The 22,575-nt window shown below is 46.6% G+C and overlaps 1 protein-coding gene across 7 annotated transcripts in view; it reads left to right on the top strand.

Moving 5' to 3' along the window:
- Window positions 1–22,575, top strand: part of Ntrk3 (neurotrophic receptor tyrosine kinase 3) — a 378,049-nt gene that overhangs the window by 77,341 nt on the left and 278,133 nt on the right. For all 7 annotated transcript variants that reach the window (XM_074061742.1, XM_074061740.1, XM_074061741.1 and 4 more), the window contains exon 4: window positions 20,924–20,992. In XM_074061742.1, coding sequence (XP_073917843.1) covers window positions 20,924–20,992 — 69 coding nt within the window. The remainder of the gene's footprint in view (window positions 1–20,923; window positions 20,993–22,575) is intronic.

Genomic DNA, 22,575 nt, shown 5'->3' with positions numbered 1-22,575 from the left:
CCCTTCCCCTCACCCCAGTGTTTTCCTCCCAGAGTCAAAGACCACTTAAGTTCCTCTTGTCCTTGCAGCTAGCGAACCTAGCTGCGTGTGTGTGAGGGGTGGTGGTGGTGGTGCACCCCTCTAGGAGGTTGTGGGTATGCCCTCTATGTGCCAAATCTCCCTCTGCAGCTCAGGAACTTCTGTATTGACCAGGAAGGGTGATGTTTCCAAAGAACAACCATGTATTCCTTATTTATTGTGCAGAAAAGAAAACAAATTAAGCCCTTGTAATTATACAGTCAGGCATGTTCTTAAATAAAGCTTAAGCAGTCAGAACTCCATTTAGAATATTAATAATTTCATTCCTGAGCCCCAGCCGCTCTCTCTCTTTCTACTCTTCCCTTCGCCTCCCTTCTGCCTTCACTCCTCTTCTCCTCCATCTCCTTCACTGGTCTCAGGGAAACCCGGCTAGCTGTTACTAGGCAGCCTGCAATGCCCACACTGGACTTTTCAAAGATCATGAATGGCGCAGATTAAGTGATTTCATGAGCGTGGGGCTGTGCTAAGATATTCTTGTTCTGCCCCCACCTCTCTTACTTTGGTAAGAAGTAAAATAATGTGGTTAGTTGGGGACACAAGTAGTGGAGTCCATGAGAACTGGGTTCTGTTCCCAGCTTCTCTGCTCAACACGGTAAAACCTTGGTCAACTCATCTACTCTCTTTTATGTCTTCCTTCCCCTCTACCCTTCCTCCCTCTGTCCCACTTTCCTTCGCCTTCCCACTCCTCTCTTCCCCTCCTTTATTTCTTTTTTTCCATTCATTCTTTCTTTGGTGATACTGGGGTGTTTTTCGAACTCATGGCCTCATGGTTGCTAGGCACACACCCTACCACTTGAGTCATACCCTCTGTCCTTTTTGCTTTAGTTATTTTCAGATAGGAGTTTGCTATTGCCTAGAGCTCACCTCGGATCATGACCTCTTATCTACACCTCCCACACAGCAGGGATTACAGTCCTGTACCGCCACCACACCCAGTTTGTTGAGATAGGAGTCTTGCTAACTTTTTTGCCTGGGATGGCCTTGAACTGTGATCCTACTAATCTCTGTCTCTGGAGAAACTGGAATTACAGGTGTGAGCCGCCCTACCTGACCTGGACTCAAACATACTGGGCCTGCACTAAGCCTCCCTAAGCAGCTGTGCATTGAATGGTTGGGTTGCATCCACTTGGGGTCTTGCAGTGGGGGTGGTCAGTGACATTGTTGGATACTGTTGCAGGGGTCTCACCTGTTCCCTGTTGTGACTGATGACAATTACACGAGCAATGAGCCTGTCCTCGTCAACAGGCTACAGTGCTGTATAAGCCACATCTCAAAAGTACCACCCATTTCACATGCAGTCTGAGAATGAAATGGCAGTGACTGTCGCCCCTGTTGTATTGGTGAGGTGCTGAGCAAGTGAATTGTCCTAGGTCAGGTAACTAGAGTAGTGGAGCATGGACTGGAACTCAGGTCTTGGACTCCCAAGTTCTGCCTTTTCTGTTACTTGAGGGCTGTTTCTAAGCCATTGCTAACACCCAGGAGGACGGTCACCCAATTACTGAATCTCAGAGTTTAGATGCTGCTTCAGGACTTAACCATGCATCAGTGGTAACCTTGCTCTTTCTTTTAATTTCCCTGTGACATAGAAAACACATAACAACATTGATTTTACTGCTATTTGGGACACTGCCAGCAAGTAACTTGAAGGTAAGGGCCAGGTGTGGTGTTCACTTCTGTAATTCCAGCTACTTGGGAGGTGGAAATTGGGAGGACTGTGGTTTGAGGTTTGTTGAGACCCGTATCTCAACAAAGAAGATGGGCATTAGGGTACATGGTTGTGATCCCTGCTATGTGGGAGGCTGTAGGTGGGGGGATTGTGGTCTAAGTCCTCCTTGGGGCAAAAATGTGAGACCCTATCCAAAAAATAACTAAAGCTACAAACAAACAAACAAAAACCAAAAGTCACTGAAAAGCAGTTTGAAGACAGGAAAAGATTGTTTGGTTCAAAATCTGCAGGTAGTCAGCCCTTTGGAAATGTCTCCTTGTGGCAATACCATGCCTGGGGAGGGTGGGGAGAAGGGAAGTACCAAGGTAGGATAAAAATGGCTTTCTTAGGCTAGGATGTCTAAGAAATATGTTATCAACTGCCAGTTGGTGTTGACTATACTAGACAGAGAGATTCTTACGTTCTGGGGGTTCTGGGGAAAAACTCAGGGGAGCATGGATCTTAACTTTGTCCTCGAAGGAGTATCTGCAGTAACATACAGGAAGAGGGAGAAAATGGATGGCTTGTGTGTGCATGTGTGCACATGCGTGTACACACACAAGAAAGAGCAAAAGCAAGAGAGGAAATATTTCTTGTGCCAGGCTCTGTGCTAGACACTCTTCCAACAGTAACACTGCTTGAGTAATTAGTATTTTTTCTGCTTTACAAATGGGGACTCTGGGACTCAGAAAGGTTGTATACCTTGCCCATTGTCACATAGCTAGTAAAGTTGGATTCATATTTATAAATGTCCACCCCAGAACTCATATACTTTCTCTTGTAACTGGTGCAGAGGCCAGTGCACATCTGTAAGTGTGATCAGGAACCCAACATTCTCAAACAAAGGAGTATTGAAAGCATTGTTTTTTCTTGGCAAGGAAACAGGTGTGTCACCATCACTGTTTCTGCTTACCCACCTCTCCATCTTCATGTGCCCCCTTTGGGGTTCAGCACCATGGCCAGAGCCCAGGAGGCCCTCCTGCCCCTCCTGGGCACAGTGAGCTGTGAACAGTTCCCTGGAGAGGGGCTCCCAGGCGCTGGCTGGCCTCTCCATAATCTCTCTTCTAGCATCATCACATCTGCTGGTGGCAGGCCTGTGACCTTAAGTAAGTGCCCATCATGGCATGCACAAAGAGCCAAGCACGTGTGATGGACAGGTGGCCCGCTCTGTTTGCCATCCTTCCTGGTGGGATGCAAACCTACCCAAACAAGGCAAGGAGTGAGCCCTTACCCCCATCCCAGGCCCAATCCAAAGTGGAGCAGGATTGGGATTTATGATTTGGGCTGCCCTGAACTGAAGAATTGTCTAGTGCGTGGAATTCTGAGGGTTGTGAGCTACAATGCGGTTCTTTCTTCTAGGACTGTTCAGATTCTGTTGACTGAGCCCAGAGCGTCAGAGCAGCAGAGCAGAGCTGGCTGAGTTATGGTGCCAGTGGGGTTGTCCTTTGTGATGATGTCCTTTTGTCATTCTTGGAGAGTTTTCACCAAACTGATTCCCCATCTAAAGATCAGAACAACTTCTGACTCACCAGCCTGTGTGTACACACACAAACACAACACACACAGGTGCTATGGCAGCACTGTGCCTTGGGGTGGGGAACAAATGGAAGTTCCAAGGCCGGACTTGGTCCATCCATTATAGTGGAATGAGACACAATGGACTCAGACCTTATTTTATCATTACCAGCGTTGTGACCTTGAATTAGCTACTTGACCTCTAAACCATGAATTCTTTACCTGTCAAATTAAAACAAATCATCACAATAAAATGGACCATAAAACATTGTTGGGAAGATCCAATGAAGTAGTATCATTAAAGCATGTAGTAATTAGCTCCTAACAAGCACTCAATAAATATTGCTTATTATTTTGATTTCTGGGAAAATTACTTCTGTATCTCAGTTTTCTTCCATTTACTCATGTGATTATTTATGAAAAAGTCCCCATAGCAGGGAAAATGATTATTGAATTAATTGTTTGCACTTCTGTTCAAAGCTCAAGGTTTAATATTAAGTTGAGGTCAGCCAGAGGAGTGCTGGTATAAGAAAGAAGTAGTTGAGTTTGGTACCGTTTCCAGCACAAGACTTGTGGAAATTAAGCCATTCAGGCTTTTAGTTAATGATTTAGATCCAGCTGCAAACTTTCTCTGCTTTGTGCAAAGAACTGTGTATAAGCAGAAATCCTAGAGTTGATGGGCTTTACACTAACGTGTTCTTTTATTCTCTTTTCCTGTCTCTCCTTCCTCAGAGTCTCAATTCAAAGTGTTTTGTCTCTAGAAAAATGCGCTCCCAAACTCAGTTTATACTCACTTTCAGGCCTGGGGGAAGGTGAAGAAATAGCTCCTTGAACATGTAACCAAGTGCAATAAGGGTCGGCTCTATGCTCCAAATACTCAATCTGAGATAAGTGCTCTTATCTTGTCTCTGCCTTACGCAAGTCTCTGTGGACACTGCCAGGTCTCTGCAGGAGAGAGGCCAGGGGAATAGGAATGAACACTGCTTTTCCCAAACATTTTGCAGAATTGGGTGACAGAGGCCAAAAGACTGTGCTCGGTATAAATTATAGAAAACACTGGTGTAATGACATTGTTTGGTGAATAAATTAAAGGCCTGAGTCATGAGGCCCCTCACAGAGAGGGAGCAGAGAAGTGTAATTAAAACAAGAAAAGAGGTTTTCAGCTGACACTGGAAAGGGGACAGGGATGGGGCAGAGTGGGTGGAAAGGGCAGTGGGCTCCTTCCCAGGGTTGCAGTTCAGAAGAGAGGCCATGGCTGATACTGGCAGGCAGGGAGGGTGAGAAAGTAAGCCAGCACTTCTGTTACCAAAGAGGAGAAAGAGGGATGATGGGAAAATTTTAGTGTGCACAAAGCTACATGGGCTTTGGAAGGAAGGACAGCTGTCAGGTCTTGAACTCTGTAGCTCTGGGGAATCAACTGGCCTGGGAGGATTCTGGTGAAGATCTGGGGAGTGAGAGGTGAGGTCAGGGGTGGCACTGAGTTTTCTTGGAGTCACCTGGTACTGAGGATTATTCTCCAGGGTCTGTTGAATCTGTAGCTGGCTTTTCTTGCAAACACTCCTTGACTTATCCATTCTAAAGATTAAAAATAACAAACAGCCATTTTAGGACAAGAGTATGTGTCCTGGACCAGCTGCCATGTGTGGATCGGGGGGCTGCAGCTAGGCTGTAGCACCATGCAGGACCATCAAAAAATCAAGACCATAGGGAAAAATTCAGATTCTGAGTTGCAAGTGATCCTTTTCTGACAAGACCCCATCACTGGTCTCTTCTGGAACGTACTAAATGGAGACAGCATCCCATGGAGAACGCTGTCTTATTTGCCCCATGCACCTTGAGCCTGGCATCTTCCAGCCTGGAATAGGTAGCAAATGAGGGTGTGTTGAGTGATCCAGTGGGTGGAGATTGCCTTTCCACACAGAGAAAGCGTGATGACACTAAGGCTCATTTTGCTTCGAGAATTTGCTTTTCTCCTTTGCTCTCTGCTGTGATTCAGCACCTAGAAGGATGCATGGCACATAATAGGACCTCAGTAAATGGAGGGATCTTAAAATATGTTGTCCCAAGTACGACACTTTTGAGAGTGAAAGGGAAACTAAGCCAGTGAGATTCCAGAACAGATGTGAACTGAACTGTTTGGGCAAACCAGGACTCATGGTCACTTATCATCAGCATTTAATTGAACAAATTAATTTTGTAACTCTGGAGCTATTTGGAGAAGAGTGAAGGCACTACCTCCTTGTTACCTCCATGTGTGCTGGACTCATTCAACAGACATTTACTGAGTGCCTACTGTGTGCCGGGGATGTTACCAGGCTTCAAGTGAAGAAATGTATTTCCACTGTTAGGGTGTCCTTTGTCTAATAGGAAGCTAGAGTCTTGAGAGATGAGTGTGACAAGGGCTGGCCTAAAGGGATGGATGAAGTGCTCTGGGAGCATGTGAGTGGGGAAACCAGAGTCTGGAGGTGATGGCCAGGAAAGACTTCCCAGAGGAAGGGTGGATCAGGTAGTCATGGAAGAGGATTAAGAATTTGCCAGGTATTCTGGGAGGAGCCAGAGAGTCAAGTAACACTGCCCAGGATAGAGGGCTCTTTCCGGGCAATCAACAACACATCTCCAGTGTGCTAGGGATGCAGTGATGACTAAGATAGATGGGCCCTTAACCCTCAAGTCCATTTGTGCTACTTGTTATTAGATATATCATATACTCTCTCAGGGATGTGATGGGAGAATGACAGCATGAGATGGGAGCTTGGGAGAGGGGTACCTGCCCTGAACCTGATTTTTAGGTGTTTACCTGGTAGGGGCACTAGGTAGGGAAAGAGGCTTCTAGATATCGAGTGGACTGAGAAGGGAAGGAGGGTGTGATCCGTCAGAATTCACTACTCCATTCAATGACGTCACTGCTTCTCACCCTTATATGGCTTTTTTGCCTGGGTCAACTGTGTGGCCACAGTGTTGGCCAAGCATCACTGCTGTATGCGGAGAAAGGAGGTTCGCAGGTCTCCCTGATCTTGCCGGAAGTCTCAGGATGGGGAGGAAGAGGCTGGGTGGGAAGGTGGTGGGTGCTGGAAAAAAAAGAGACAGGAAGCCAGAGAGGGAGGAGGAAGCCCGGCTTTGCTTAGATAAGGCCCATCTGCCTCCTTACCCAGGGCTTTTGAATGCGATATGAAAATGTACCTCATTATTTTCCTTGGAAGTGTTTGCTATCCTGATGATATTAATTATTCTTAAAGGTCAACAGCGCTCTTTCGAATCCCCTTCTGTTCTATCATGTAATCAGTTAATTAATTGGAAACCATTTAGCAGCGTCTGCCGAGTGCGTTGTTTGGTGCGAGTTTTCTTGTTTTGTTGCTCCTGTGGTGATGGTTCCCGCCATGCTCCAGTTTCTTCCAAGGATTTGGAAACTTGAGGGCGGTCTCCCTTCCTTCCTCCCCCTCTGCTGGCTGATCCTCCCTTTGTCACAGTTGGCTATGGAGGTGTTATCTCATAAGCAAATCCTTGCTGGTAATAGCCTGTTACCATCCATACCCACCATATAATGGGCACAGTGTGGGTGCCCGCATGTGTTATTTTATTCATTTTATTCGATTCTCACCACTCGATGTGGTAGAGATTTTGCATCTACTTCAGAAGAGAGAAGTAAGTGAGGCTCATTGTGGTGAAGTGAGGTAGCCAAGAATCATATATAGCTAGAAAGTTGGTGAACAAAGATGGAATCTTCTGGAGGCCTTCCATCCTTTATGCTACAGCACTTGGGTTGTGACTGGGTCCAACTTAAAATTCTTAGTCCCAGGCACTTTGGGTTCATTACTGGAGGGAGCATTTGGTGGGAGTCTGCAACTCTGTCTTCTACGGTGTCTCTTTATTGGGTTTCTATTTTGCTCACTGTCTCTAAATCCTAACGTATGCACAGGGAGCGGGGGTGGGGGGAGAGCAGAAGCAGGGAGCAATGCTTGTGGATTCTCATCCCCCAGCTCCTGAGTGGGTCCAGCCCCCCAGCACATGCAGTTGCACTGACATGAGGACCTCTGTTACGTGGGGGCAGATCAGCATGCTTGTTCAAGGTGGGATTCTGAAACACCTCTCCTGGGGAGGGGCTTGGGGATGCTCCAACCTTGATAGGTCCTCTTGCCATGACAAGACCAGACTCCTCCCTGCCTAGGGTCTGGGCTGCAGCTTTAGTCCATCTCTGGTTGATGACTTTCCATGCCTTTCTTTGTGGGTCTCTTAGTGGACAGATTTCTGTCCTTTATGGCTACCCCACAAGGTCCTGGCAAATCTGGGGATGTGGTAAGAATTTGACTCAAATTCCCCTTTCAGAGGCCAGGACTTCAAGCCCTTGCAGATATGAGGGTGGAGAAGAGTTTCCAAATCCTATTTAAGAACATTAGGATTCTATCCTGGAGGTGGTGACAGGCCAGAATCACAGGGATAGAGGAGTGCCAGAGCCCAGTAACTCAGCTCCTCCTGCTGCTGCTAGCAGGTGGCAGAGACCACAGATTCTGCATCCAGATTTCTGGGGTGTGACTCCCAGTGCCCCCACTCGGCCACTGCTGACTCAGGGCTAGTTATCTAACTCCCTTACTCTGTGATCTCCCCTCTGTGAAGGGGGGATGATATGATGACGATAGTACATACTTATTTGTGGTTTTATTACATATGGTTTTGACCAAGCTCAATGAAAAAGTAATGACAAATAATAAAAATCAAAAGAAATGAAAAGAACTCATATCCCTCATGTGCATTCTGCTGCTTACTTGATTGGGGAGAAGCTCTCCGTCAGTCGGGGTTATCTTCAGTTGTGTGTAAATCATTGTGTGATCTGCTGAGTGCTTTCCTGCCCTTCAATTTTTTTTTTTTTGAAAATGGTGCCCCCAAAGCAAGGTCAAAGTGAATGTGCTTAATTGAAGTGATAAAGTGACAATTTGAGATGTGCTTAGTGGAAGTTGGGAGGCATGATGGGAAAAACGAATTCAGCATCCACAGCACGGCACTGAATTCTGTGCATCCTGAGTGTGCGTGGTTTTTTTCTCGGGGTGGTCTCCTTGGAACCAGATACTCACAGATACCAAATATGTCTCCTGGCTGACCCACCCGAGGAGAAGGTCCCAGTCATCAGTGCTGGTCACATGTCCTCCCAAGCTCTGTTGGAAGGAAGGCAGACAGGCTCTTTAAACCACAGGAGCTGGCCTTGGAGCAGGAGGGACAGGAGGCCTGTGATGCTCCCGTTGACAGGCACTAGACACCCTCAGACAGCTGTCAGCAAAGCCACCACTCTTTTTGACCATAGGACCGCTTCTGCTTCAGGCTCTGAGCTAAGGAGCTTCTTGGCTTGTTCTCTGGCTTCAAGTGGACCTCTGCTTGGGCAGCTAGGAGGGTGGGTCTCTTCCATAGGCCCAGGCTCTGGTCCACTTGTTGCTGTGTCTCTGTCCTTATCCTGCCCAGCAGTGTCCTCTCTGCATGACGGCTGAGGCAATGCCTCCTCTTATCAGGCTTCCACCCCAGCCTTGGTCATGTTGATGGGTTGATGCCCAGCCTCTTATCCTTCACTTTCCTTCTGTGCTAACTAGAGCAGCCTGGGCCTCCCTTGTGTCCCCTCTCATTTCAGTCTCCTTCATGCTGTAGGGTCAGCAGGCAGAGCTCACTAAGGCTTCTTACCTGGAGGCAGCCACCCAGGGACTTCCCTAAAAACCTCCAGGTGGTAAAGCCAGACCCTAAACTCAGAGAAATCCAGCTGAATGAATTGCTTTTGTGTGTGTGTTGCAGGATGGTGGTGGTGGGGCAAAGTCTTTACTTTCTGGCTTTGTTAATTCCCAGTCACACCACCCATTTGGGGACCCTCCACCAGACTTCAGAAGGGGATTGTCAAGTCCCCTTTCTGTTATTAGTAAGGCAATGCCATTCTCCCATTCACCTGTGCAGGAATTCCTTGGCTCCCAGTGTACATTTGGTCACATGGCTTCCGTTTTCTCCCCTGTACTGTGTATATGACAGTCCAGTTTTTCAGGACAGGGGAATTTGGTTGGAGCCAAAGTTAAGTCATTCATTCGGAAAACAAAATTTCATTAGATCCGTGGCTGTGTAAGTGTGGTTCCTAAACCAGGACCATCAATGTTACCCTGGGGAACTGCTCAGAAATGCAAATTTCCTATAAACTTACTGAATCAGAAACTCCAGGAGGTGGAGGGAACCTGGTGAGATGCTTTTTACTAACCTCGGGGTGGTTCTAATACCCACTTGGAGAACTCCCACCCAGGACTCTTTCCCCAAAGCCTCTCTTGGCCTGTGTTCTTTCCACTCTGGAATCTTGAAGGAGGGACTTCATGCAGTATTGGTGGAATCAGATTTCCTTATTGAAGGAAGAGGCTCCAAGCAACTTTCTGCTCATTTCATTGTTTTGACAGTCATAGATTTCCCTTTAATCTGAAGGGTAGGTAATAAAGAGGACAGGTGTGTGGCCTCGTTGAAAGGATAATTAGCAGAATACTCGTGCTTCTTCCACCTTGAAGAGCAGTCCCACTCTAGCCTTTGCCTGATCCCACCATCCTTCCCAGGACTTAGGATTCCCAGCCCCTCTGGGCATCTGTTACCAGCCTGGACTGTGGCCCACAGTAGGGTCTCAGGTCCCCCTTCTCTCTCCATAGTCCTGCCTGTGCTTTTGGTCAGGAACTGCCTGGGTTCTTGATTTTTCCCACAGATGCTCTGCTCTGTTTTATTCTTGTCACGACAACTCCTGAGTGAAAAATGAGGACACTGCCTCAATGCATCAGTGCATCATTGCTTATGCCCTCTGGGGGCTTCTCTGGGGCAGTGGCTTGGCACACAGGCCTCTGTGCCCTGTGGGTGGCCTTGAAGCGACTATTCGGGCTCCAGAGAGCCCAGATGCTTCAGGGCAATTAGCTTTTTGGTTAATTTGTACAAAATAAGGGATTTTAGACTAGCCTCAATAACACCCAAGGTCTGGCGCAAAGCAGACAGTGTAAAGAAACAAAGCTGACTTGAAGGCCTGTTCGTGGCCTTGACTGTGGTGAACCTGTGGATGCAGGGTGAGGGTGCCAGGCCTTTAGGCTCTGCCCAGGGGCTGTGGGTGGGCAGGGGTACTGGCTATCATACCCCACAGGGAGCAGGCATCACTTGTTGACTCATTAAAATGGGTTTCCCAAGTGTTTTATTGAGCTAAGTGATAGGTGAGTGCAGAGGCTATTGCCTGGGCCCTGGTTGGTTTATTGGGTTTGGGAGTCAGTGGTGACTAGGGATGGGCAGTTAAGGGAAAAGAGACCACACAGGAACAAGGACGGGGCATGTTTTTTCCAGCACTCAACTCAAGGTCAAGCTTCCTATACTCCATTTGCTGTACCCCACTTACTTTTACCACACAAATGGACGTACCCTATTTTTTAAAATAAATTTTTATTAGGGTATATTCATTATACAGGGGGGACTCATAGTGACAATTCTGATGAGACTTATATTGTACATTAGTTACACTACCCCATTGTCTCTCCCCCTCATCCCTTCACCGCCCACTTAAAACAGTTGCAAGAGGTTTCTTAGTTCTGTTTCATACAGGTACATGAAGTCTATCAACCATATTCAGTCACCCTAGTCTCCTTCATTCACCCTCCCCCTCCCACTAGTACCTCCCTACACACCGTACCGATTTTACAGCCCTGTTTATTGCCATTAGTATTTAAGTTGATGTTCAAAGGGACGTCTCTATAAATGCCCACTGTGAGTGTACTTTACTTTGTTCCGTTCAACCCCCTCCATTTCTCTCCCTTTCCCCTTTACCTTCCACCCCCCATTTTTCACCAGCTTTCAGTACACATCCTGATATCCTCTACCTTCGCATCCTATGTTATGCGGTATCACTGATGCTCTGTCATTGTCTTTTCCTTTCCTTCATTTCCCCGAGTTTTGTAGAGAAGTTCCACTGTTACAGGCATATTCTACATCTGAGTTTGTGTATGCTCATGCTTGTTTCTGTGTTCTGATTTATCTTCAGATCTATCTTCCATGTATGAGAGAAAATGTGCAGCCTTTGTGTTTCTGATCCTGTCTTACTTCACTTAACATGATGTCCTCCGATTGCATCCATTTACCTACAAACCCCATGTCATTATTCCTTGTGGTTGAGTAATACTCCATTGTGTATATAGACCACATCTTTTGATCCATTCATCAGTTGTAGGGCACTGGGTCGTTCCCAGTTTGGCTGTTGTGAATAGTGGTGCGATGAACATTGGGACACACCCTATTTTTATCCCCATTCTACAGATGAGCAAAGTGAGGTCCAGATGGGTTACATGATTTACACAGCGTCACTGAATGGGGCTGCAGAGGAAGGATTGGTGTCCAGAACCAAGTGATGTCAGAGACTGTGACCTCACCCTTCCTGTGCACATAGAATTACAGTTGACTGGAGCACCCTGGGCTGACTGAGAGGGGAGGACCCCTCAACTTTCCTGGTGCAGGTAGCAGACTTGGGGCATTTCCCCACTTCCACCACCTCCTTCTGGGTTTCTTAGGAAGTTTACTTTCTCCTCTCTTGTCATCAGAATCCAGAGCTCTACTTCTTGGCTTCAGTGTCAGCTTGCCCAGTGATATGCAGAAGCTGCCTCCTAGGCTGGGTCTGTGAGGCTCTGAGTGTGCCCCTCTGCCCTGAGCCCAGGAGGCTGTGCTGAGACCAGGAAAGGGATTCCTGCCTCCAGAGAGCAGGGTGGGGCTAGCTGCCAGAGCCTCTGCCCTGGTCCTGCTCTGCTAACCCTATAGGGTTCTGGCCGGGAAGTGGGAGGTCAGACAGGCAGCACTGAACTGAAGGCTGGTATGGGAGTGGAATCCCAACAGGGCCAGGGCTGTCCCTCAGGCTTCTGCAGAACAGAACTTGCTTGTGTGTTAGAAGCAGGGAGGGATCAAGGAGGCAGAGGTCCTGGTCTTCCTGAGTAGAGTTCTCCATGTGTCTCCTGGTGGAGTCAGACAGCTGGTGGGGGTAGTGTGTATGTGTGTGTGTGAGTGGTGTGAGTGTAGCATGAGCATGTGTGGTGTGGCCTGTGTGTACATGTAGTATTTGAATGTGTGCAATGTACATAGGTATGGTATTGTGTGTGATAAGAAAGAGAGAGAGAGAGAGAGAGAGAGAGAGAGAGAGAGAGAGGAGTGGAAACAGGACATGTAGGTGAGAGAGAGAGGGTGGTAGAAAGGGGCAGAAGGCACACCTTGCTGGGGCTGGGATTGTCTTTGTTCCTTGGCTGTGTCCCCATAGACGCTCTTCATTCCTGCATTGTGGTTGCTGAGCAGGAAGCAGTACTTCCTTCCTGTGTCCTCGAGAACACAGATCCATTTTAGGTTCCTTTGGATAACTGAGAGTTGTGGAACTTCTGTTGAATGTGATGTACACTTATGGAGCACTTACTGGTTTCCAGGTGCTACAAAGGATGTAAATTGAAGAGAAATGTTTTTTGCTTTCAAGAAAAGCAGTCTGATGGGGGAGAGCGGTACATGGACAGCTGGCATTCAAAGACATCCAGTCTGAGACATGAGCTGTGGTCAAGGCCTGGGAAAATACAGTGGGAGAAAGAGGAGGGACAGAAGATTTCAATGTGTGAGGCCCTAGCCATCCTAGGAGAGAATCAGTGACTCTTGCCTACAGGATGGGGAAGCCAGAGTGTGAAGGGCTCAAAATATATCAGGTGTGCAGATGGAGATGGTCAGGAAGCTGTCTGGGAGAGCCAGCAGGGAGACGCCATCTTGTTTGCAGTGGGTCTTTAGGGCTAGGTAGTGGGTGGGAATAAAGGATGGGAGGGGCATGGGCAGTGAGAGACCAGTGAGGGAGCAGGAGGTTGAGACCATCTCATGGTAGGACTTGAACTTCAAGGTGAAGGTTACACTTGATTAGATGGACCGAGTATTCTGGAAAATTCAGCTCTTTGGGCTCAAGATTGGTCTCCCATGTGACCAGCCACTCTCCTTCCCCATACCACTCAGCATGTGGCAAGACCTGGCCCTCTTTTTCTTTCTAACCCGAGTTTCTCCAATCCAAGAGGATTCTGGCATCCAGTGGTGTTGTGTTGTATCTGGGACAACTGGAATTACTGACTTTCCATAAAACAAGTACCTTGACTGCTAGATTTGGGGACAGAGGGTGTCTGGGGAAAGCAAGCCTGATTTTACTTTGGAAAGCTTGTAGTTATATACTTTTCTACATGGTGGCTATCCTGTCCATTGAGGACCTCAGTGAACACCTGTGTTTTACTATGGTCTAGAATTGTGCTTTCCAATATGGTACCCTTTGGCACCTATGGCTGTTGAGCACTTGAGATGTGGCTGGTTCAAATTGAGATATACTGTGAGTATAAAATGAACATAGAATTCAAAGACTCACTACAAAAACCAAAGAATGAGAAATATCTCTATAGTATTTTTATATTGACTGCATTGGGTTGATGACATTCTGGGTATATCAAGTTAAGGAAAGGGTATTATTACAATTTACTTCTTTTCACTTTTTAAATGAGAGTACTAGGAAATTTCCAATGGTATATGCAGCTTATATTAAATTTCTGTTAAAAAATGCTGGTCTAGACAGATGTGGTGGCACAGGCCTATAAGCCCAGTACTCTGGAGGCTAAGGCAGGAGGATCATGAGGTTGAGGTCAGCCTGGGCTACAGGCTGTGTCTCAAAATTAAAAGTCCTGGTTCAGACCAGAGGTTTCTGCGATTTTTCTGTAAAGGGCCAGATAGTGAATATTTTTGGTTTTATGGGTCATTTGGCCTCCATCATAACTATTTACCTCTGCTGTGCTAATGTGAAAGTGGACTGTATTAGTTTCCTGTTGCTGTTGTAACAAATTAACACACATTTCATGATGTAAGACAGCAAGAATGACTGTCTTACCCTTACATGGTTTTGAAGTTTACCATGGGTCTCCTTGGGCTAAAATGAAGACATCAACAGGGCTGTGTTCCCTTGTGGACACTGGAGAGCATGTTTCTTGGCTGTTTCCAACTTCTAGAGGCTATGCACACTCTTTGACTTGCAGCCCCTCCTCCACCTTCAAAGCCAGCAACATCGAATCTCTCTCTGCCGTTCTTCCCCAGTCATTTCTCTCTTTGACTTGCTCTCTGCTTCCCTCTTTCACTTTTAAGGGCCCTTGTGGTTACATTGGAGCCACAAGATAATTCTCTCCCCTGGTCCATGGTCCATGTCCTTACTCAGGTCTGTGAAGTCCCCTATGTTTAGAAATGAACATATTCGTAGATTCTGGGGATGAGGAGGTGGATCTCTTTGGAGGACCATTATTCTGCCTAGAGCGCCGTCACAGACAGCACATAAATGAGTAGGAATGGCTATGTTCCAATAAAACTGCAAAAACAGACTGCTGGCCTGCAGGCTACAGCTTGCAGACCTCTGAACTAGGCCGTCATTCCTCTACGTATGTTGTATGCAATAATATTTTTAGTAGATACCCCACCAAGAAGGTTCTGTGGCCCAATAAATTTGAGAATTCTGTAAACCAGATCCTTCTTTTAGTTGAGACTTAGAAATACTGTTGTAGATAAGCCTGTTTAATTTTCTTTAGTATAACATTTTTCAAGCATTAGAATTTTTTTTTTTCATCTCGCAATACCCATGAACATACTGTAGGTTCTGATTCTCAGGAACTCACCCTGGGAAACCCTTTGCAGCTCAGCACAGAGCCTTATAGAGAAAGTTGCCTCCAGTCTCCTGATCTCGGGTCAAGACACCAGTCACGTCACTTGAGATTTGATTAGAGAAAGCATTTTGGCTTCATTAAAGTTCATTAAATGAGCCATCCAGTGTAATTTAGTTGAATAAAAATGGTTCAAATGGCCTTAACCCCACCCCCTTTTACAGCAATTTAATTGTGGGAAAAGCAAATATCTGACCGATGTAGAAAAATATGTGTTGGCCTTCAAGAAGAAGGTTGGGCTGTAGCTCCTGCTTCCTTGTCATGGGTATAGCTTTTGAGAGGGTGGCTTGTGGGGTCTTCTTGGCAGCAGACCCTGGTGATGAGACCACATGGTGCATCCTTCCTGAAAAACACTGGAGGAAAAGTGTTTCTCCCTCCCTCCCTCCCTCCCTCCCTCCCTCCCTTCCTTCCATCCGCCCTCCCCTCCCTCCCTTCCTCTGTTCAGTTCAAGGAGAAGATGACTGCCACCTTAGGGCTCCTCTGAGTGCTGCCACTTCTGGTGTGGGGCTGGAAGTGCATAGAACTCAGAGGGTTAAGACAGATGAGGTGAGGGTTCCTGGCCCTTGAAGAGTGGGCAGTAGATACCGGCCCCGCCCTTCTCCCATGGCTTATTTCTTTTCTGCAAACTACTCCCTGCTGCAGCAGGGAATTTTCCTTATTTGACTTTTCCTTCAGTGTTTTTCAGTGATCTGCCAGCACCTTGATCTTGGACTCCCCAAAAGCCTATAGAACTCTGAGAAATAAATTTCTGTTGTTCGTAAGCCACCTAGTTTATATTTTGTTATAGCATCCTGAATGTATTAAGATAAAGACCAAGGAGATCACGTTTATGTGAGGAAAAAAAGAAGAGGACAAACAGATAGCTGAGAAGGTGTTAGCTCTTCAGGAAGGGAAAAATGCACCTTTTGAAGTGTTGCCTTGGTGGAGGAAAGACAAGATCGGCACCGTGATGATGCCAGACAGCAAGCCCCAGGCTGGGAGCTGGGCAGGGGTTTTCTGGTTAATTGTGTTGGGTGTACCTCATACATGTGATGCTTAAGCAACAGCAGAATGACAGCTCCAGGAAAAGCCAGGGACAGTGGCATTTATCTCTGGGGTGTGAGCTGAGCGTATTTGCGGTTCTCTGTGTTCTCTTTCAATAATTATTTTTACAGGAGGAGGCTGGAGTACACCCAGGGGGTGGACAAGAGGACAGATAGCAGATGGGGTCTTAGCAGCTGGATCTTTGTGGGGAGGCTGGTTCCCTGGAACTACCATGCAGAGACAGAAGGAGGAGTGACAGGAAAACATGGCTTGGAGTCTTTCAGGGACCACAGTCGGGGGTGACCAACTTGGCTATCAGGGCCTTAGGGCAAATGAGAACAGGTGTCTGAGTTCTCTAGGGTTACCATAATGCAGTATCGCAGACTGAGTGACTTCAACAGTAGACATTTATTTCCTCACAGTTCTGGAGCTACAAGTATAAAACCAAGGCATAAACAAGTTTGGTTTCTTTTGAGGCCTCTCTTCTTGGCTTATAGATGGCTATCCTCTCCCTGTGTCTCTACTGGTTTTCCCTTTGTGTCCACTGTGTCCATATCTCTTCTTATAAGGATACCAGTGATTTAGGATTTGGGCTTATCCTAGTGACTTCAATTAATTTTAATTACTTCTTTAAATGCCCCATCTCTAAGGTACTGGAGTCAGGACTTTAATATGTGTATCTGGTGGGGAGGATACAATTCAGCCCATAATAATAGACCCGAGTAAGAGCGACCAGGGGATGCAGAGATGGACTGAGCAACTAGAAGTTGGAGGGAAGCCTGTGATGCTGGCCTGGACAGGCAGGATGGAGCTGAGTAATGTGTGGATGGAGCAGTCCGGGTTAATAGCACAGGGATGTAGGCATCTGCCCCCAAAAATCCTTTATACACTCAAATCCTAAGACCTACCTGCTCCTGGCCTGCCTGTGTCATAGAGGAGGAGGTACTTCCAAATGCCAGCCCCACTCTTTTTTTTTGCTGGGATTAGGATTTGAACTCAGGGCTTTACTCTACCACTTGAGCCACACCTCCAGTCCATTTTGCTCTGGTTATTTTGGAGATGGGGTCTCACAAACTATTTGCCTGGACTGGCCTTGAACTGTGATCCTCCCATCTCAGCCTCCCAAGTAGTTAGGATTACAGGCATGAGCCACCAGTGCCACTCTCTCTCTCTCTCTTTTTTTTGGGTGGGATTATGGTTTGAACTCTGGGCTTTCAAGCAGGAGATGTGCTGCTTGAGCCATACTTCCAGTCTGTTTTACTCAGGTTGTTTTAGATATGGGGGCTGGCCTCCAATCATGGTTCTCCTGATCTTAGCCTCCCAAGTAGCTAGGATTACAGGCATGAGCTACTGGCTCTTAGTACCAGCCGCAGTCTTAATTCAGGAAGTCTGTGAAGCCTTCCATCTTCAGGATCACTTCTTTAAGATGCTGCCTTTTGTCCCCTTCTTAACTCTCAGTCCCCAATGGTGTCATATGTTTAGGGTAACAGAAGAACTTACCTGTTTTTTTTCTTTTTCCTCTTGGCAATAGGATCCATCTTGCTGACCCTTTTGTAAAGCAATAGGGGTCCTAGGGTAGAGGGTGACATCCTCTCCGGTGATGGGACTCCATTCCTGCTTAAAGTCCTGGTACTTCTTAACCTGTGAGAGTTCTGCTAGTCAGAGGGGAGTGGCCTGGAAGGATCTCTGTTGACTACACAGTTAATGCAGGATGAGACATCTCTGTCCTGCTGGTCCTCAGGGCCCTGAGCTTGATCATATGTGTGTCTGGTTACTTGCTCCCAGACACCCAGTAGCCACATCACCATTGTTTATTATCTCTGGACCCCAGAGTCTGGCTGTGAGTTAGCCAGTTGTGCAGGACAAAATTAATGGCTTTGTCTGGGAGCCTCAGATGAGAGACAGCAGGGACGATGTCATGGAGCTTGAGTTTGGGAAGCACTTGATGCATCGTCTTGTAAAATCTTGCTCACCCAATTAATTCAATGGTCAGGTGGCTTGGACACTGGCCATTGACCCAAGCAGAAGTCAGAGGTAGGTGATAATGGATCTGCCAAGGAGGAGGCACCAGGAGGAGGCTGCCATTTGCGCTTAGAAGAAGGATGGTTCTTAATTAAACTCTTGTCTGATGAGCAGGGTAACCAGCTCATCAATAACTGGTGACAGATGAACACAGGTAAAACACCAGCTAGATGGAAAATTAAGGCAGTGAGTTCTGAGTGGGTGGTAAGCCCTAGTGAAGACCTGTGCCTCGACTTTCCCCCATTTATTCTGTACCAGACCCATTCCCTGATTTTGTGTGTGTGTGTGTGTGTGTGTGCAGGTGGTGGACTTGTTTGCCTTACTTCTTGTCTTTTCTGTGGATGTTTGTCTTCAGGGCTAGGTGCTTCTCTTTTGTGTCTGGTAGGGCACTGGGAATAGCCACGCAGATTCTGCACACTGAACTCTTTCTGGACTCGTGCAATACAGTGTCCCTCTGTCTGGGAACATGCACAGGTCTGTCTAGCTGTGTGGATAGATGCCTGAGCACTCCACTTCAGTGGTTGCTCCATTTGGACACAGAGCTGGGGGGAATCCAAGCGACCCCTCTCTTACCACTGGGGTTCGGTGGGTGGAGAAAGAGAGGACAGGAGACGAAGCTGAGACATCCCAAGAGAATAGGAGCCTACCTCCCCTTTACGAGGTGTCCCAGGCCCCCACCCTCCTTTAACTTGTAATAAGTAGGAGATAATGCTATTTCTTATTCTTTATTTGCCCAGAAAGCCTGTTATTTTCTCTCTTTCAGAATCCAATTTTCTCTTGACATTTCTGCCTGATGTAGCAAAGCATGACCTTTGTGAGAGGACATTGCTGGCAGCCTGCTCTCTGCCTGGGGCTCCCCAGAACTCCTGGCAGGCTGCCTGCCTCTCCTCCCTTAGGAGGAGCAAGCTGCCCTGGGCACCTGGGATGCCCCTGCCTTCCTAGCTGCTTGTCCTGCTGGTTGCTTATGTCTTGTGTCTTGCTAGGGGCGTGCTTCCCAAGGTTCAAGGAGCCTGGCTGCTGAGCCCTTGCAGGCTGCTGTGGCTTGGCTTTAGAACCATGGGCTTTGTTTAAGGGAGTGCTAGAGTGGGGTGCGGAAGTACAGGCAGAGGCTGGAGGTCTTCCCAAAGTCTGGTGGATTCCTTTGTGGAGTTACAAGTCTGGAGCTTGCTCACCTTTTGCCTCCAAGGATACTATTGTGTGTAGACAGTAGGGAGACAGGGATGGGGTGGGGGAAGAAGAAGGAGTGAGAGGAGAGGGGAGAGGGGAGAGGGGAGAGAGAAGAGGGGAAAGGGGAGAGGGGAGAGAGATTTCTGCCTGGATGATTTAAGTACTCAGATTTATTAAATACCATATAGGCTAATGGCAGCAGAGACTTAGAGAGTGGTACTGAAACCTGCTGTCCTTGACCCCAAGTTCTGAGCTCCTTGTCTACTAGCTAGGTGGGGCAGTGACTCTGAGGACAATACTGGACCCCCTGATGTATCCCTCCAAGCAAGAGACCGCACTGCAAGGATCTTGGTCCTTAAATGGTCTCTTTGCAGTTCTTCTCCTCCCCCTCCCTTCCCTCTGATTGGTGAGACTGGTGGAAGTTTGTAGGAATGACTCCCAATCTTCAGGGGTTTTATGAAGCAGAGACTCATGGATGGCTTAGGTTCACGGACCCTTAGTGAGCATTTGCTGGCAATCCAGAGCTCTCAGCCCTGCAGAAAGGAGGTAGGGTGAGCTCTGTTGGGACCGTCCTGGAGAGCTCCATGAGGCTCAAGGACTTGAACAGAAAATGCTGAGTACAGCATCTCTCCCCCTCCCACATCAGTTACTTCCTTATTCATTTGTAACTTGAATACAAGGTTTTAGAGGTACCTTATCTTTCCCCTCAGTGTCTTCCTCTCATTACTCAGTAGAACCTATATTTGACTTTCAATTGATATTTTCTGTAAAGTCATCTAAATATAGATACATATGTAAGCATATGTGTTTTTATAAACAAGTCTGTGTTTGCATTTGTTACCTACATCTTTAATAGACACAAATATACACATGCCTGTGTGTGTGGAGAGATATTTACCTGAATGGAATCAACACAGCCATCAGTTCCATCAGCTGATGACTACATTGTTCCTGGGGTCCCACTTCGATTCTAGCAGTGTCTAACTGCTGCCTTTAAGGGCTGTTATCCCATCAAAAGTTGTTTGTTGAGCCTGGCAAAGTAATAACCGTGGGTGTGTTTCTTCTTTTATTCCAAAGACTAATAGCTGCTCCCTTCCACTGTACATCCTAATGAGAACAATTAAATAGCCATTAGGAGAACAGACGTGTGAACAAAAGGCTGATGTCTTGATCTAACTGATGGACATGTTTGCAGGGGGAGGAGCAGGCTAGAAAGAACTGTAGGTGACCTGCAGAGTTTTCAAACCTGTGTGAATGTGAAGAATTCTGGTTGGCTTGTATACATTCAGAATTCTTTGTCCTTTAGAGAAGGGTAGCTTCAAACCGGCTTCTGAACTTTCATTACAGGGAGAGGATATGGGGGGAAATAAACAAGTTTTATTGTTTCTTTGATTTGTAAAAACCTGCCCTTTAAAGGCTTCAGAATCCTCTCCAAAACAGATCTGTGATCTGGACTGTTAGCAGATGTTCTGGGTTTTTTTTTTTAATTTTTTTTTTTGCACTAGGATTTGAATTCATTGCCTTCTCTTTACCAGGCGGGTGCTCGCCTATTGACCCACGTCCCTAGCCCTTCCTCGGTAGTTTAGAGTGGAGAAAAAAAAGAACGACAAAGAGAAGCTCCAGTGAAATGAGCAAGTCACTGTCAAGTCACTGATGCCAGAGCTGTCCTCTGACTTCCCTTTATTTGTCTATCTTGCAGAAACCTGTCAAGCAACCGGCTCACCACCCTCTCATGGCAGCTCTTCCAGACTCTGAGTCTTCGGGAATTGTAAGTTGGTTTTGAAGCCTGTCCAGGTGGTGAAGTGGTGGTAATGGTTGGGTGGGAACAAGTGTCAAGCACTGGAGTTACCTGAGGCTGGGCATATACCTGAAGAGACTGCTTGGGTTGGATGGCATTGAGTGTACCATGTTCAGTGAGAGCGATCCACTCCAGTGCTTGCCTTCTGATGGGCTTTCGGAGCACAATCTACTTCAGAAGATAGGCTCTCACCTCTTAGCACTAAAGGACTGAGTTTTGTGACCTTAGATTTCTCATCCCAAGAGTCATGGGAAGTAGGGATTATTATTCTCTGAATTTTATAGATGAGGACTCTGAGCCTGAGAAAGGCCTTGAAAAATCAATCGTGATTGCATTGCTAGGAACTGGTAGAGCTGGGACTTGAACCCAGGCCTCTGTTTTTCAGATTGCATATCCTTTTTGCCACTTATGATCTCTTTCAATTTACTTGGCTTGAAGTACAGGAATTCAGGGAAGAGTGTGCATTTATTTAATCTGTGTGTGGACTGCTTAGCCCTGATGCATTCCAAGGTTGATCAACGCTCTCCTACCCCAGCCAGCCATTTTGTGCAAACAAATGTTGCCTGGATGAATGAAAATTCGTGATCACTGCTGGAAAAAATAACTCATGTTGATGTGTGAGTCATCAGGGTCATCTCTGTGCATGAAGGACAACATATTATATTGAGGGAATAAATCAAGGAATAAATTGCAAAGGAACTGAGGCATGGATGAAGTTAGGGAGACAAGGCTTCAGAGACACTGCTCATGTGTTCCCTTTTACTTGGTGACTCAGATCCCAATTTGCTGAATGCAGATTGCTTTACTGTGTTTACCAAGAAGCAATGACCTTGGGCTTCTGCCTAGGCTATTGGCCTTTCAACTTGTTCTTCTTCCACCTGGCAAGCCCCAAGTTCATGGATGAGTTATAACCTTACCTTTTTAGACCAGCTGCGGGAATGGGAATGGCTTATCACCCTGTGACAACTTTGTATATTGTTCTTGCCAACATGATGCTTCAAAAAGCCATTCCAGATAAGAAATACAGAAGTCTATATAAAAGTGTTGGAGCTGGGTGTGGTGGCACTTGCCTATAATCCTAGCACACAGGAGGTAGAGGTAAGACAATTGAGAGTTCGAGGCCAGCCTGGGCTACACAGTGAGACCCAGTCTCAAAAAAACAAAAGTGTTGAGGACTTTAGGATAAAACTTCTGTGGGTATGTTCTTTTGAATTGTACCTCTCTGACACAAATAAAAATTTCTACCTGAGCTAGGAAAAAGGTAAATGTATACTTGTTTATAAAACACTGTCCTCCCCAATAGACATCTAAATGTTAGATGGTTATACAACATACAGTTATATTCATTCCCATTTTTGTAGGTGGAAAAGAGGTAAATTAACATGACTTCTATAATTATTTCTAACAGTAATTTCTGAGCACTTCCTCTGGGCCAGGTACTGTGCCAAGTAATCTATTAAATGATGTCCATTATTTCACTTAATCCTTATGTCACTTTTGTAAGGTAGGAATTATTGCTACCACTTCACGTTGGAAGACATTGAGGTATTTGG

This window comes from Castor canadensis, chromosome 19 (genome assembly GCF_047511655.1).
Source record: "Castor canadensis chromosome 19, mCasCan1.hap1v2, whole genome shotgun sequence".
Classification (NCBI taxonomy): Eukaryota; Metazoa; Chordata; class Mammalia; order Rodentia; family Castoridae; genus Castor; species Castor canadensis.
This window is presented reverse-complemented; position numbering and strand designations above follow the sequence as displayed.